General features: G+C 31.4%; 1 protein-coding gene across 3 annotated transcripts in view; it reads right to left on the bottom strand.

The window, feature by feature from the left end:
* The window catches only part of Fhos (Formin homology 2 domain containing), a 133043-nt gene that overhangs the window by 29834 nt on the left and 85138 nt on the right, over positions 1–18071 (bottom strand). For all 3 annotated transcript variants that reach the window (XM_085941506.1, XM_085941510.1, XM_085941513.1), the window contains exon 5: positions 9380–9489. In XM_085941506.1, the coding sequence (XP_085797632.1) occupies positions 9380–9489 (110 nt within the window). The remainder of the gene's footprint in view (positions 1–9379; positions 9490–18071) is intronic.

Below are 18071 nucleotides of genomic sequence, written 5' to 3'. Positions count from 1 at the left end.
TTTTTCTCAAACCCTGGGTTTATTGATTATTTCAATTCTATTATTAAATACACTACTGTCATTGGGCCTCTGGACCTGTTGTAGTGTTATAAAGAAGAAAAAAACACGCAACCCACGTCTACAGATATGGTTACTTTGCCAATACTCTATTGCTTACTCCATTACGGGAATAAACGGGAGATCATTGGCGTGCGGTGACTTTTGTTTATATGGATGCTGTTGAGAAATATATATGTAATATACACTTATATCATATAATTGATAGGTATATTTATTACTATTTTGGGTGTATGGTGATTAATTCAATTTCGGCGGGTGGCTTATACAGTAGTGTACGGGTGATGCTGCAGCCTGATACCTGTTATATCTTTTTTTTAAATAACTACTTAATATTAAATTCGTCTCGGTTCTGGCAGAACACACTAACTGGAGAATACTAATTTTGAGTAATTTGACTGTGAAGTTGTTAAAATGTTTGAAATGGTCTATCATGTGAGTTTATTAAGTAATCGTAAAAAGGATGACTTTAAAATAAAGACTGTTTATTTATTAAGAAGGTTTCCAGACGGTAAAGTTTGAAATAAGGAACATTTTGGTATAACCAACTCAATATGTCAGTTTTTCGAATTAGTGTCTTCTGCCAGAACAGTGACGTAATAATATAGAAAATTTTGAATATATGCTAAATATAATGTATTATACATCAGAGGCGAAGAGTGAAGGTAGGCAGTTAAGATCTAACATAAATAATGCACACTAAACGTTGTCAGCCAAACGTATTTGTTTTCATTTAACTAAGACTACAATGTGTAGATAGTATTGTTAGTTTTTAAAATTCAGTTAAACCCTGTCTAATCCAACCCATAGTAGACAATAGTCAAAAAAATATTCGTTTATCTATAAAATATCTAAAATTATGCCATTAAACCATGCATAAATTTAGATATAAGTATTATAGACAGAAATATTTTTTATCGATTATGTTTTGGTGTACGCAGGGCTTAATGAATTTTTAAAATACTAACCAACACCATCTGTAATCATATGTATTCTTAATTCAACGGAAACAAATATGTATGACTGAAAAAATGTGTATAATTTTTATCGGATCTCACATAGCATTCCTATGCTATTATGGTTTGGCTTAGGCAGAGTATAATTGAATTTTAAAAACTAACCAGCACCATCTGCAAATTTTATTCTTAGCTCATGAAAATAAATAAGTATGACTGACAAAATTTAGTGTGCACTATTTATGTCGTATCTTAACAGCCTACCTCCACCCCTCGCCACTGTTATACATATCTTCTTAGGATCGGAGATGGTAAAAAAAAGTATTATTATTAGTAATAATTATAAATTTCTTTTATTTTGTTAACTGTCAATTCATGGTGGAACTGCATTGTATTTTTGTTTTTATTTAATAAAACGCAATTTTTTGTAGTACTTATTCCACTTTTAAAAAAAATAAAAACAAATAATTATAAAGTAAAATTTTATGTAAATTTGTTTAATTTTTTCAAAAAATAATCACTATTGTAACATATGAAAATTAGCAGTGTCAAACCAGGTATCTACCTACTTCATTAAAAATTAATAAAACAGTGTGTGAACTGCCATGTATAGACATATTTTAAAAATAATCAAATCTGGAGTTATTATACTGTAGTATATGAAAATTTATCCAGTGAATTGCACTGATATTTGAGTTTTTAACGACAAAAACTTTGTTGTACCTATTCGTTAATACAATATAATTTAAGTGTAATAATTACAAGATAAAAAGAATTGTTTATATAGGTACAACGTTTTTAAATTTTCTTTTGAATCATATAAACTTGACAATTCTATGTATTAATAATTTAGGACAAATAAGGCAATTGTCAACAAATCATTTTTTTGCTATTTTGCAACAAACAAACAAATATAGAATACTGAAATGTCATTTTGATTTCCATAGTAACGCACGTATATAATAATAATTTAGTTGCTAGGACCACCCCCTTAGCAACCAATAATAGTGGATTGGATTACGGATTTCTTCCGAAATAACTTTTCATACAAAACAGAATTAACTGAAAATGAATTCAATGGCTAAAACTAATAAAAGAATGCATTGGCATCGTGTTCTGATATATTCTAAAAGTTTCAAATGTCTAGCTAGCCGGGAAGTTAGTTAACAATCGATTGCAAGATTTGTACTGGATAAACAACCACCGGACAAAGAAAGAAAGAAAAACGTTGCAAAAAATGGATTTAACCCCTACACGTTCGATTGTTAGAAGGTCGTAACTGACAACATTCCATTTTTTGACAGGTCAATGATTATAATCTAGCGAAACGTGTAAGGAAATGTCTATTTTAAACGTGGCGTTTTTTTGAAAATATAAAATAATTTTCAAATGGCAAACCAATTCAAATTGTAATAATTTTGGGAGTGCATAAATCGAAGTGAAAATGTTGAAAAATCAATAGTGTGCCATTTAGATAAGAGATTTTAGAATATTAATAGTATTGATGATGACGATTATGGAATATGTGATGCAGTTGAAGACCGACTTCGTCAAACAGTCTGAGAACACTGATACTAAGGTAAAATCGTATAGAATAATAAATTAATAACAACTCACTATGTACTCGACTTTCATATTATTTCGTTTGAGAAAAATCTTTACTTTTTGCTTTGCCTCATTCTTTCAGGCGTTTTTATACCTTCTTTGTCTAACTAAGTAGTGTCTTCCAAAGTGTCGTTGGCTCTTCTAAGATGAATACTTTCAGATGAAATGTTAACACATTCTATGTTATCTTAAATGTGTCTAAATAAAATACTTATTTCAAACTAGAGATAGCCCGCCCCTTCGACCTCGTGAAATACGGAAATAAAAAGCAGCTAGATTAAAAGCTAGACTAAAGCTAGAGAACTTTATAGAATGTGCAATGGACTGATTTGATTTTTTTTAAATCAATAATATACACAACGGTTGCATCTAGATGCTCGACTCTCTTCTAAATCCAGTCAGTCTCTTTAAATACATACAGGTGAGCCCGCTTGATCGACAACAGTTGGATGTAGCGCACGCTTATCTACCCGCGTCTCACCTCACCTCATGGCCTGTATTTATTTATTTATTGTATGTAGAAAGTAGGTGTTGAAAAATATTGCATCTAGGTATCTACCTATGTGTAATCACTAATCACCTAACATGACAATGAAAATACCCGCGATACGATACATTCAAATTAATCTTGTTCAGCTTGATAATGGGTAGCAAGGTAAGGCAATTATTATTATCGATGGAAAAACTATCATAATATGCTATGGTTCGCAAACTGCACGCTCATTTTATTTTATTAAATTAATAAAAAATAATATAAAACAATGACATATGGAGATAAATAGCAAAATTATGTTTTATTTATATTATTCAGCATTATACGTACTTGAAATTTACGGGAAAAAACGGTACTGTTCGGTTATCAGGAATACAGCGGAAAACACATTTTGAAAATAGCCGATAAACTGGATTATTTGTTAGATTAACTTAACCAAACCTAACCTAACCTAAGCTAACCTAACCCAACCTAACCTAACCTAAACTAACCCAAACTAACAAATAATCCAGTATATCGGGTATTTTCAAAATGTGTTTTCCGCTGTATTCCTGATAACCGAACAGTACCGAAAAAACATTATACTTGATTAAAAGACCTGTGTCCCAATAAAATTTAAATAGTATAAAAAAAACTAAATGCTAAGTGAGTTCGCAAGAGAAATATAGCATCCCTAGATTGGTGCTATTGTTCCAACAATCCACAATTATAATATAAATTTCCATAATGCCAATCCAGCAGGGGCCTGGGGTGGAAGTAGGCTGTTAAGATTCGACATATATAATGCACACTAAACTTTGTCAATTATAGGTACGTATTTGTTTTCATTGAACTAATAATACAAATAAAATGTAATTTCCTATACAAAACTATAATAGTTTAGGTATACATACTATGGGCGATCTTACTAAAACAATGCACACCTTTTCAGTCATACTTATTTGTTTTCGTTGAATTATGAATTCATATTACAGATGGTGTTGGTTATATATTTTTTTAATTTATTAAGCCTTCTCTAAACCAAACCACAATAGATAAAAAATATTCATCTATCTATAAAATATCTAAAATTATGACTGATTTAATGGCATACTTTTAGATATTTTATTGATAGACGAATATTAATTTTTGACTATTATCTATTATGGCTTGGTTGGCGCAGGGCTTAATTGGATTTCGGAACTGACCAACAATATCTACAATCTGTAGTTCTAGTTCAATAAGAACAAAAAAATACGTATAACTGACAAAATTTTGCGTACACTAGTTCTTCACCACAAGTCAATAATTATTGATAATATCAGCGCTTGAAATGAAAATTTTTACGAACCGGAGCGCTCGATAATTTTACGAAAATATTAACATAATATTTATTTAATTTTATGGGTATTTTATAAAAATAAGTGTGCTATGAACCGGAACGGCGCTCCGGTCCATTTCAAGCCTGGATAATATATTATATTATGAAGGTATATGTATTTCTATTTAGGCCGTGCGATGTTTATTGGCCTTTCTTCCCTTACTCTTCGAATATATCTAAACTGAGAAATATTTATAATGCTATTATCAAGAAACACAAAAGTCCGCTTACATACAATATTGTTAAGGTTAAGTCTTTACCTACCAGAGGCACCTAGCGGAAAAATACGAAGCTTGCAATTTGAGACATTTTTTTTTGATAATTTACAATTTCAACTGTGTTAATTAATTAATAAATATGTATCTGGAAACATTAAAAAGAAAAATATTTTTTATTTTAAGTCAAATATGATCCTATTAGGATCGGACATGGTCGAAAAAAAAAAAAATAGTTTTAATATTTTTTATATTTATTTTAAAAAACATCGATTATCAAGTACCTATAACTTAAAATCCTTTTTGTTAGTATTAAATTTTATTTAGGTATGGTCCCAATATTGAAGTTTGATTTGATATAAATTAAAAGGATTTCAAGTTATACACATTTATATTTTTATAAAAATCGATGATTTTTAAGATAAATATAAAAAAATATTCAAACTATGAATTAGTCAAAAATATCTTAGGCGATGCTTAGAAAGATTAATAAATTAAATTTTAATAATAAATATGACCATAAAATAAAATGCAATAATAAGATGGGGTCCGATTCAACCAATTCTCATTTTATTACATTTTTTACAATTACTGTAAGTTTATCTTTGACTTAAAATGAAAAATATATTTCTATTTAATGTTTTCAGATACACATTTATTAATTAACACAATTGAAATTGTAAATTATCAAAAAAAATGTCTCAAATTGCAAGCTTCGTATTTTTCCGCTAGGTGCCTCTGGTAGGTAAAGACATCACCTTAAAACCACTATAATTGTGGTGCGGTTTAAAGATGTGAATATTAATCACGTTTATGATTCCCAAAAGCTACAGGTGTTTAAACAATATAGAATATTTCAAAAAAAAATTGGCCCAATCCGCGATGGATCGATATAAGTATGACTTTTACAAACTTTTCGATGAGCCTGATGTCGTCAGATTTATCAAAACTTAACGTCTACGTGACATATAGGATAAACAAGCATCGATTAAGCATCTCACGCGTGAGGGTTCCAGAAGGAAAACAGAGTACGGGAATACCACGACATCAATGGTTTGGTCGCTTACAAAGAGACTTACGAGCGATATAAGAGATCAACTGAAGAAGCAGATAGCAGGACCTAGCTAAATGGATGAGTCTGATTGAGGCGTCTAAGGTCCACCTCAGGTTATAGTGCCAGAGAACATACGATATATTTTTAAGGCAATATTTTTTTTACAGTTTTTGAAACTGTCATTATTGATCAACATTGTAGCAGTGATATTTAAAAAAAATGGTGTAAGTTATAATTATTATTACATTGCTTAAACCTATTAATAAAAAAAAAAAACATTAGTTTGATATGTTGGAAAGCGGTGAGATTGAGAGAAATATTATATTCAAGACCGTGGGAAAATTTTCTTTGGTGATGTTGAACAATAATTGCATATTATTATTCATAAGATATTACAACAATAATTATGACGATTTCAGAGTCGGTTTAATGCTTTCTCAATCTCTATATATAATATAATTATAATACAAAATATGTTTGTATGTTTGGTTTTGAGTTGACAAGCGATTGTGTACCTTATTTATTCTTATCCAATAGTTCCATTAAAAATCGATCCCACCAGCGGGTCTATTCTATACAAAAGGCTGCTTTCGTCCGCTAAAACCGCTAACTAGGGTATGTTTGTATCAAATTATTAACACGTATTGTAACAATTATAATTAGCCGGTATTAATTGTTGCAATAAATGATATATTTTAACGGCATGCTCCCTGCCTGTGCTAATATTTAGAGCATGAGCGATAGAGAGAGAGCGAGAGAGAGAGACAGTTTCGACTGATTAACTGATTACAATACAATTACAATTATAATATTTCAATATAAAATGTATGTAACAAATACTAACACATTATCACTTTAGCACGTTAGCGGTCGATAGTCGCCTTTTGTATAGAATACACTCGCTGAACTCTAAATTCAAAAGTTTGTTTGGTTTTGAGTTGACAAGCGATTGTGTGCCTTATTTATTCTTATCCAATAGTTCCATTAAAAATCGATCCCACCAGAACTCTAAATTCAAAAATTATAGTGTGAATTATAGAAATCTCGACCCTAATATTGTTCTATTATGTTGCAGGTATTTGATGAATCCATAATATTTAATATATTACAAATTATTCTTATCATGTATTTTATAAAGGAAAATATGTATTTGATATGTCGCTGTACCTACTGAATAATGGTTGATCCAAGAACCATTTAAATTAATAATTTTATTAAGAATAAAAAAATGATATATATTATAAAAAGATGATATAAATTAACAAACCTGGTACCATGGTCAAAAATTGTCATTTCTTTACGACGTCTTTAATTGTTTACTATTAATTGATGTATTAAAATAAAATTCTAGATGGTACCACCGTATTACAGTGTTTCAATTTATTTTTTTCTTGATCTACTACTATTTAAACCAATAAAAAAAATAACCTAATAATAGATAAAAAAAATATTTAATGGCGCTCCAACAACTGGTGGTACAATATTTATATTTATTTCATCGTTATAACTCATCAGCATGGATCAATCCACTGCTGGATGAACGCTTCCACAAGCTAATTCCACTCCTCTGGAACCTGTGTATTGTGTTATAATATTGATCAAAATTGGTGATATTACATTCTGATTTATATCATCATCATCAGCCTGAATAAATCCACTGATAATATATTACTACTAGTTTTCAACCTTCTTTGATTGGTGGAACCCTTGGACTATTTTGTAAAATCTCGGCTAACCCCAACCTCAACTATAATATCAATATATTATATTAATATCCGGAGAGGTAAATTACATAAGATACATGTAAATTACTCAGCATTGTCTTAATGGAAGTCCCACGCATAAGCAGATTTTAATTTCTACCCATTTCTATGTGTAGCTTAAAACTTTATATAATTTATTAAAATAATTTTGATATACAGATACAAAAAAAAATTCAAAGAATACTAGCGTCGCAGGTGAACATGTTGTCATCTCCACGGAATTGACTATCAAAAGTCATATTATTCGCTTTAATGTGACGCCCCCTTATAATGTACGTCCCCTAAATAACCGTCCTGCGCTTGACTAATAATTAATATTGACCGTTGACGTCACGTGCAGTAGTTAGTAAATCACAATTAAGGCTATGCCTCAGTTGAGGCATGGTCTGAAAAGATCGTGACTAGGCGATGCGCGGATTGCGGGTCGCGGGTGCAAATGACGCGAATCGAACGAAATATAATTTGTCATAAAAATTCAACATGCGTCCTTTTTTATGTTATGTTTATTATTATATTCGTAATAATAATAGTATATTCATTGCCATGTTTTCTTTTTCAAGTGCATGCGTAACGTTTTTAAGTCATTAGATGATTTAAGAATATATTCATCCGACTCCATCACAAAAGAAATTTACGTGCGGACAGGTCGACTATACCTCTCCGAATGGCAACGCGGCCAAAATTTCGTTCCACATAGTGTTGAAAATTATTTGCCGTTTCACTTATGTACGCTCTTAACGAATGATTTGCAAAATAAAACAATGTATAAATATTTCCTACAGTTTTCTGCAACTGTAACGTAAGCGTAGTTAAATAGTTTAAAGGCTTTCACAGAAACAAAACGAACAGGGCATGGTAGATTCAATTAAATTCCTCACTTTTTATTTCTTCGTCTATTGTTGCTACAAAAGGTGGGTGGAAGCTAAACGGCATACAGGAAAGAGTGGTAATTGTAGTATAATATTTGCGTTAATAATCAGTACTCGATACACCCGCAATGGTAACGTATCCACTTGGTATGTCGATTGTCGAGGGCTCGGATTTAAATCCCGGGCCTGGCAAAATTTACAAATTGTTCTTTTTCGGTGTTTTTGGACCCAGATAATGGACCTATTAGGTTAAGCAAATGGCGCTAAAATTAATTTCTCGTAAAAACAACTGTTACAAAAACTCTTCGTAAGACGGCCAAGATCCACATCGGATTGTGGAGCCAATGAACAGTAGGTTCCTCGAGACAAGTTTGTTTATCATATATTTTTTCCGACCATGTCCGATCATATTGGCCTCCACAGAGTAGAGGTTTGTATTGATAGATTTTGTTTTTTGATGTCAGCCACTTGCTCAACCTATTAGGTCCATACCCTGACACACACAAATTGAAAAACAATATGTGTACTTGCCAGACCCAGGATTTGAACCTGGGACCCACGGCGTTATAGTCCAACACTTAAGCCGCGCGGCCACCGTGGGCGTATTAATTTACAATACTATATTTACTTGAATTCTCTGTAAGATACTTTTGTTATTATTTTGACAGCAGGCTGTCACTTGCGTTTCTCAATCTTGACGGTAAATTTTAATGTGTAGTGTAATACAAATGGTCCGCCGATTTCAGCAAGTACATAACTCCACTTATGACTAAGCTTATGGCCAAGTACTCGTAATAAGCAAAAAGAACAAAGAAAGAAAGAAAACAGGAGTTTCGAAAGGAATTAAAATATTTCCCTAAAAAGCGAATATAAAAACGATCAAGTTGCTTGCGAATTAATCGGCCATATGAAATATTATTTTAACCAGTTATACCGACCGTTGTTGTTCATTGGATATTCAGGAAAGCATTCTTAATAAGTATTATTGATTTTATATGAATTCTCACTTTGCATAGAATCCTTCTAGATCTTCCTGTTGCTCGTTCAATGAGGATTCGAGGTCCAAGTAAGGCCCAAGGTCGCCATCTTTGTAAACTTGCAAGGCGCTGTCATCCAGCTGAAAAAAATAAATTTCATAATCTTAATTTATAAATAATTGTGAGAAATTAAATTTAAATAATAGAACAATTATTATAGTAGACAATTTTATCAATAGTGTAGGTATGTATACATAAAAATGAACTAGGTACCTACTTAAAATCACTAATATTTATGGAAGAGTGGACATATAAGTACAAAAGATTTAATTATGTAGCCATTCTTAATTGAAAATACATTCTTGGAAAGCCTTTTGATATATGCTTTAGAAGAATCTTAACCATTCTTGTGACCAACTGAGATTCAAACATATAATTAAGTCTGTCGCTAGTTTCTGAAGCTTTTCCAAATAAGTATGGTATGGAGGTGTGTATGTTAATGCAATGTAATATTTTCATTCAGTTTTGAAATGCCACGTGTAATTAATTAAAATTGTTTTTACACACATATTTTTAAACAATAATTATTGAAACTATTGGTTTAACAACTACTGACTGCAATATTGAAAGAATATTAATAATCAACATAACGTTAGAAAACCATTCAGGTGTGTTGACCACTTTTGCTTTGGCGAATGTTTCAGTGATCACCATCCTCAATAATGAGGCAACATAAGAAAAGACTCGGTACTGTTCGGTTATACGGAATACAGCGGAAAACGCATTTTGAAAATAGCCGATATACTTGATTATTTGTTAATTTGGGTTAGTTTAGGTTAGGTTAGGTTGGTTTAGGTTAGGTTAGGTTAGGTTAGGTTAACCTAACAAATAATCCAGTTTATCGGATATTTTCAAAATGCGTTTTCCGCTGTATTCCGTATAATCGAACAGTACCAAAGACTCTAATAGATCTGAGTACAACAGATTTATCAAAGTCCAAGGCATGTAATGATACACCCACGAAATTTCACATTTAAAAAATGGTTTCATATTAAAAAAAAAAAAAAAAAAACTATACTCCACTCACTACGGTATCGAACAAAATTATTTTCATTCATTAAAAAACAATAATTATTATTATATTGTATTAACCACTTTCACAACAAATAACGTGTCTCTTTTACAATTTTGAATGATTCAAGTTTATGACCAATAAAACGAGTTTCACAAGCTGATTTTCATTTTATTATTTCTGGAATAATACATGAAGTAAATATATAAATCGTAAAACTATCCTGGATTTTTTTAATATCCTACAACTTAGATTTTAATCTGCACTCAATTGTACGCCGCGGTCAATTTCCCGTGAACCGTTTTAAATAATATATTATTAGTGTTTTATAATAATTAACCGTAAATACCATGAAATGTGGAGCACTTATTTTCATCGCTTTGACGAGAATTCTGTGGCTTCTAGTTTGAGTTATACCTACATGTTATTTTCATGTCGAGAACTATTTATAAAGACAGTGGTGAGTAGGAATGATTATGTTGCAAATGACTAACACGAAACACTACTTGGCAAATCTTCCATATTCCATAACATCTGAATCATAAGAGCAGATAATATCGCAGATCATGGAAAATTATGTTAAATATATCTTCCATAGTTTTCTTTTACATTCCACCAATGGCACACAGTGGAAGTACACAGTGCAAGATTATACTCGTACAATGCATATGCAAGGGGCTAATGGCGATCAATTATTAAAAGTCTAGAATATTGGGAAGTCCGATACCTTCTGGGTAGAGATTTTTTTTTTCAAAATACCAGTTTTAAAAATCAGATAATAACGATATATTCGGTATTGAAAGTGGAAACAAAATGTATTAATTAACGTATAAAGTTTAACATGATTAAACATTATTTTTGTCGGGATACGCGATGTCTGGTTTACTTCCATTGCCGTTCAACGCCCTTGGAGACCAGCAATGGCACGTGCTATAAAATATTAATATTTTACAGAGATTTATATATATATTTTTCCATTTACATATTTCACGAATACCGGTATTCAATAGGAAATACTGAAATAATGGTATTAAGTAGTATTTTAATTCTGTATTGCAATCCTTCCTTTTGGATGTAGTTATGAAGATACTATTCTCGAATATAAAGAAATATTCAAAGAATATAATATACATTTAAAAAGGTGTTAAAGAAATTTACATTACAGTTTGTCACTAATCGCTGCGCGCATTTAATATTGGTAATATTTGAAGACATTCAAATGGCACCGTATTCCTTGCGTTTAATGGAGGAGGTAAATCATTAACTAAAAATATCTTGATCTATGGAGACTGGATTTCAAATTCCTATCTTATCTTAAATATGTTTTGTGTTATGCAATTGTGCATACTATCCTATCATAGCTTGCCATATTACATGACTGTATTACAATACAATAATAGTTATGTTATCAGGATTTTTACGCTTCGAATTAAGATGTTAACATGTACTTTATAATGCGACAACATCGTTTGATTTATTGAAAAAGTTGTACGTAATATTCGTATTCATTCCTTCATTCGCCGTCCTTTATAATGTGCCGCTCCTATGCAACGCATGACCAATCTACCCCTACTACAGGACGTCAGTGTCCACACTCAAATAGCAAAAAATAATAAATCGTTAAATTAATGTATAACATTTTTTGAGAGGCAAATAAACAGGATTTTCTTTCGGCTCTAGTTTACGAGGACGAGTTTATTTATAGGGTACCTACTGGTACAACAGGCATTTAAAACACTTAATGTTAAAATAAATATGTGATATAAAATATATAAAATACGTGGTGAATAGTTTTAAATAGTGCCTGTAAATAGGCAATCCACTTTCTCTTAAATAATTATAATGAAATGTCGGCCATTTTTATAACCCAAGTTATTCCAAATTGACTAAATAATAAAATAAATTTTATTAAGCTAATTAGATACCCATTCTTCCTTCTTAAAACAATTAATAACCTTAACTCCATATGTATTAGATTCTGATGTTTCATAGATAAATTAAATGGGTCTTTATATAAATAAAAATGATCATATTACAATTATTAAAGAATAAGATATCGGTGCCTACTAAATATATTCTCATTTTTTCACTCGAGATACAAGAAAATTTATTTTTAGAGAAGTCGCTCGAGATCGAGGTTGGTTACCTCTTTTGTATTTTATTAGAAATAGTCTCCAATAATTATTAATATTGCGTTAACTCATAGTGTCTAATATCAAATTGGATCGTATCCGGAAATTTGTACGTAAACAGTTCACCGCAGGACACTTATTCGTGTGCCGCAGTACGTGAAACATGAGTTTCGTGTAACATTTAATCAAATGACGAGTTCTTCGTTGAACATTTCACCGTGGAGTATATTTGTACGTATGCTACAACATGTGTCGAATTTTATGAGATGTCTTTACTAGGTTAGTGACGCACACTTAATTTTCCGCCCCTGTGGGGGGCGCTCCCATAAGGAGTAGTGCCTCCCAGCCGCTCGATCTGATCCTGGTAGTCAATGTACCACCGGTTAGATGATTACGACCCTCGACAAATTAGAACAATATTTAATATATGTAGAAGTCCCGCAGTTTGCTCTGGCAGGTCCCACCACTTCTCAGGGTGAACTGTGGAAGAGATAAGTCGGTCACAGACCATGTACATATAGGTAATAAGATAATAGGATTAAATTTTGACTAAATATAATATGCTTAGGTAAAGAGTTAATTAAGATAGATTAAATATAAAATATGATTTGGTTGTAAGATAATTGGTAATGTATAATTGTAATATAATGGTTAATGAAATGTAATATGCAATGGGTTAGCGAAATAATAAAGTGGGACATATGGACGGGCGTTAATAGTATATGGTAATTAATGTAATTAAAGTAATATTAATATTAATCATATTATGTAAGTACATCGATATCACTATAATATGTTTGGTTGATAGACTGACATCCGTCAACCTTATATAAATGTGTAGCATATGGCGGTATCAGTGTGAATGGGTAAGAAATACGACCACCCCTAACGGATAAAAAGGCAAGATTCTAAAATCCGATATCAGTCTGTTTTGTGGATTCCGGGAGTCGCCTCTGCGACGCTTTGTTGCCCCGGGACCCTCACGATCTCGTCTGCATAACTAATTAGAAATAATTAAGTTAATTTTAAATAATTAGTTAATAATAATCAAGTTAATTTTAAAATAATAAAATAATAATATTCGAATTAATTTTTAATTAATCAGTAATAAATGTGGTTATTTTTGTGGACTTCGAGATATAAATAAATCAGACGTTCGAATTAATTTTTAATTAATCAGTACTAAATGTGGTTATTTTTGTGGACTTCGAGATATAAATAAATTAGACGTTTTCAAATGTTTTTTTTGAATTTCGAGATTTAAATAAATGACTTTTCATAATTTACTTGTGAATGTCGGATGCGAACAATTCAGACCTTTTCCTTTTGGATAATTGTGGCTTGTAGACGTTAAATAATTTTGACATTCGACTTATTGTGATTGTTTAACGAGAATCTAGTTACATATAAACATTATTTCATTGACATTTGATTATAAACTTTTGAATAAAGGGTGACCATAAGTTAAATTGTGTAACAACATTGATACCGTAAAACCCCCTAACTTCGCCAAGTGTCCTTAACTTCACCTAAATCAATTAAACACTAAAAACTCATGTTTTTACTATTGCAGCACTTTAAGTCACTGAGGCGATTTTAAAGATAATATTCGTCCTGTCACTACACATTTTTCAAACCGCCATTATTTTCGCCGTGTTTGTGTTAGTATCGTTTTTTCGAGTCCGGTTTGAAGAGATTTTTTCGGAATACCTCTGAACTTTTGCTGATTTCTACGAATCTTGTAGAGGTAGGTTCTTCATATTTTTAATATAATATAGTGATATAGTCTGCTTGCCAAATGTAACGTGCGATTTCCGATATTTATAATAAAACATCAATTATTTGAGTATGCAATGTCAGGCTATCTTTTTTGAACTACTTGTTCCTACACTTTCCCTGGCTTTAGGGTTGTCACAAAAAAACGATTTTCTTGAAATAAATGTGTTTTTTTTATTTTTATTGTTTTTAGACTAAAAACTATTCATCACTTTGAATCACCAGTTAACAATTTTTCTCATATTTCCTTTATTAAAAATTTACTATGTAAATCAACACATAAAAATGATACTATAATGCTTTGGGTTTTGGCAGCCCTAGCGTAAATTGGTAGGTTGTATGAAACAGTCATTGAAGTGATTCCTATCTTCGCCAACGTAGATATTTCTTTAAGATATGTCAAATTGTCTCTAGCATAAGACCTGAATTTGCTTAAGGCTATTTTTTAATAGATTTCGTGAGTATCCATAGACAATATTTTTTTATTGTACCTACTAAAACACATTGGGCGAAGTTAGGGAATCGTGCCGTAACTTCGTCCATATAAAAAATAGTGATTTATTGTATTATTTAGTATGAAAAGGGTATTACTTCAATATAAATAAAATTAAACACTATCATTGTGCATTACATAAGATCTATAAGACTTCATATTGGTGGATATTTTGGTGGCAAAACGACTTTCTGTTAAAAAACCGGGTGAAGTTAGGGGGTTTTACGGTAATATACCAGTTATGAAGTTTAACCAGTGTTTTCTTGAGTTATCGACTTTCTTTCTCTACCGTAACTGCTTGGTTACTCCACGTCTATGAGATTCCTGCCTGTTCCTCCACATTAATGAACCTCCACTTCCAAGTGCCTGAGCTAGTCAGGAAGTCGGAGGCCTTCATTAGGTTAGGGTTAATCTAATTGGTACATTACTATTTGCAAACTATCGCCGCATTTTGTAAGATACGCACCAATGTATTCCACGGTGAAATATTCAACAAAGAATTCGTCATTTGATAAAATGTTATACGAACTCATGTTTCACGTACTACGGCGCACGAATAAGTGTCCCACGATGAACTGCATACGTACAACTTACATGTAAAGCCCATATTCCATTGGCAGATTGCGTCTGGCCCGATTGTCTGCCACGACTGTCAAACTCTATTCTCTATGGTTTTCAAGGATCGTGAGCGATCGGGTCGAAAGTGGAAAATTTTCTATTATCCGTCGTGCGATCCTTTCATTATCAAGCGAAGATTGCCGAAAGCGTACGAAAATAGCCGAATATGCGCCTGAGTCATGCAAACGGTCGTTCATTTCATTCTACTGGTCGATTTCAACTGAACAACTACAAGATGGCGAAAACTTAAAAAATATATATGGAGTATCACCGAGGACACAGTCCTCGTCGAATAAATACACGCCAAAGATATAGTGTGGAACGTAAAAAAATCCGCCATATTCAATGGCGATCACGCTGTTCTTCAGTTAGCCAACTTTTGACCGAGTGTTTTCATTTACGGCGAGTCCTGACCGCCTGAGCCAGTTGAAATATAGCCATACTTGCTACAATAAATTAGTCTTTGGATTATTTGATTTCGATATTCGAATTACTCAATTGGTTTGGAGATTCAAGCTCGCCCAGTTATTCATGATGTAAATTAACAATAAGTATACAAACTTTCTATAAATGTCAAACGGCCGCATAAATTTTAACAGATCTGATGCTCGCTAGGTTTGACAACTGACAGCTCAGTTTTGTTGACGTAAAATTGCGCGGGAATGCGTTCAGTGTAGCCACCAATCTAAGAAATATCTAGTTTTCACTCAACCTATATTTTTAATAATAGCAACACTAGTATTATTTTAACCAATCAAATCACGGACCAACGAGATTGAATCGTTGCGTGTAATTGCAAATAGCTAGCGACAACGGTTGGCGTCGATCGTTGGATCGGGTTGGGTCTGTGCGTCTGCCAATGGAATATGGCCTTAACCAAATTCGATAATATCGAGCTTTCGAGAAAGCAATGAGCAACGTTATGAGATTACAATAATTTCCCTTTGTAGCTTTGTTTGTTAAATAAATATTTTTTTTATAATAATTCTGACAAATAAAAGATTTCACACTTATCATTAGCTATCTCTTCTCTAAATTGTTTATAACTTATATATTCGATTATACAATACTGTCCCAGTTAAGTTAAGTGCAGTAATCAAGATGAATAATATAACACTTACAAATTATTATTTGATAACCAGTGAATCTCTGTATATAACCTCTCAAAATCGTTTCCGTCATATAATAAATTAAAGGAAATTTTCTTCATTTATTTCATGAAACTGTTTTTATTAATTTTGAAGGTTTACGAAATGTTTGCAAACTATATTTAAATATATCTAACTGTTGTGAATTTTCATTTCTGTGATAATTTAAGTACTTATTTAATTTTAACCATTTCCATATAATTTTAATATTGCCGTGTCGTGTGTGTTCCCTCCGCCCGGACGTTTTCTATAACCCCATGTTGAGAGACACTGATCGAAAATGAGTTGGCCATACCGGGTTGTAGAGCGAATATTGTGCATTATACAATGGACCCATTAACTTGATTATTAAAAACTACCCTCACGAACACCTATGTACGGACATGCAATTTATTCGATACATACTTTTTCAAATCACATGTTTTAAATTAAGAAGCCTTCTAAATACAATGGTCATACTTTCCCCGGCTTAGAGTTATTTTAAAAATGGAATGCTTTACGACTTACGAGTACTTTACGAAGGTAATAAGTTCTTTTACAGACGAAGCCACGAACTACATAATTGACTTATATTGCAGACACTCTTTTATTCAATGTCGGTAACTTTGACACTTAGATGAAATAAACTATCATTTTCGTTCCTTGCAGTTTATATGGTTCATTTTTATAATATGTACATAGTGATAAGTAGGCTTAGGATTCTTAGGTATTTAAATATTTTTTTGAGTGACCCCACAACAAAATATCAAAATATTTGTTAGCACCTATTTCTAAATATTTTTGGATAATTATATATTTTTCCATATTTTAGGCTTAAGTACATAATATTTTCACATAAACACAAAATTAATTAACACAATAACACTAGTAAACACAATTGAAATGTTAGAATCATCTACAAAGTCACTAGTGGAGTAAATTAATATTTCAAATTTAAACATTACTGCTGCTAAAATAAGAAAATGTTCCTGGACCAATTGGAATAAAAATAAGTACAAAATTAAATAGTGTTTTAAATAAAAATACTGGACTTCAAACGCTGCAAAATATTAAAGCTGTTTTGAAAAATCCATCAGATGCCTCAGACATTAAAATTTTTTCTACTTCAGAATTAGTTTCATTTACATACTTACGCAATAATAACATCTGTAGAACCAAGTGGAAAGAAGTTTTTCCATGTATAAAAATTTGCTAGGATCAAATAGTCAAAGATTCACTTTCGAAAACTTGAAGCATTATTTTATTATTTATTGTAATAAAGCGTTTTCTATTTGTGAATAAATAATAAATTAAACTGTTGAAATAGATATTATGATTTATTGTAATACTTAAATTTTTAGCACCTATTTTTGATTTTTAGCACATAATTGTGAAATTTTAATAACATATTTTCCAATTATATCTACATATTTTAGGTACCTATTATTCATTTTTAGCACCTAAAAATCATAAGCCTAGTGATAAGCCATTAGATCCTTGTTCT

This window comes from Rhyacophila brunnea, unplaced genomic scaffold (assembly GCF_057557595.1).
Source record: "Rhyacophila brunnea isolate RB1 unplaced genomic scaffold, BYU_Rbru_1.0 scaffold_1, whole genome shotgun sequence".
Lineage (NCBI taxonomy): Eukaryota > Metazoa > Arthropoda > Insecta > Trichoptera > Rhyacophilidae > Rhyacophila > Rhyacophila brunnea.
Note: the sequence above shows the minus strand (reverse complement) of the source record. Positions and strands in the feature narration are given on the sequence as shown.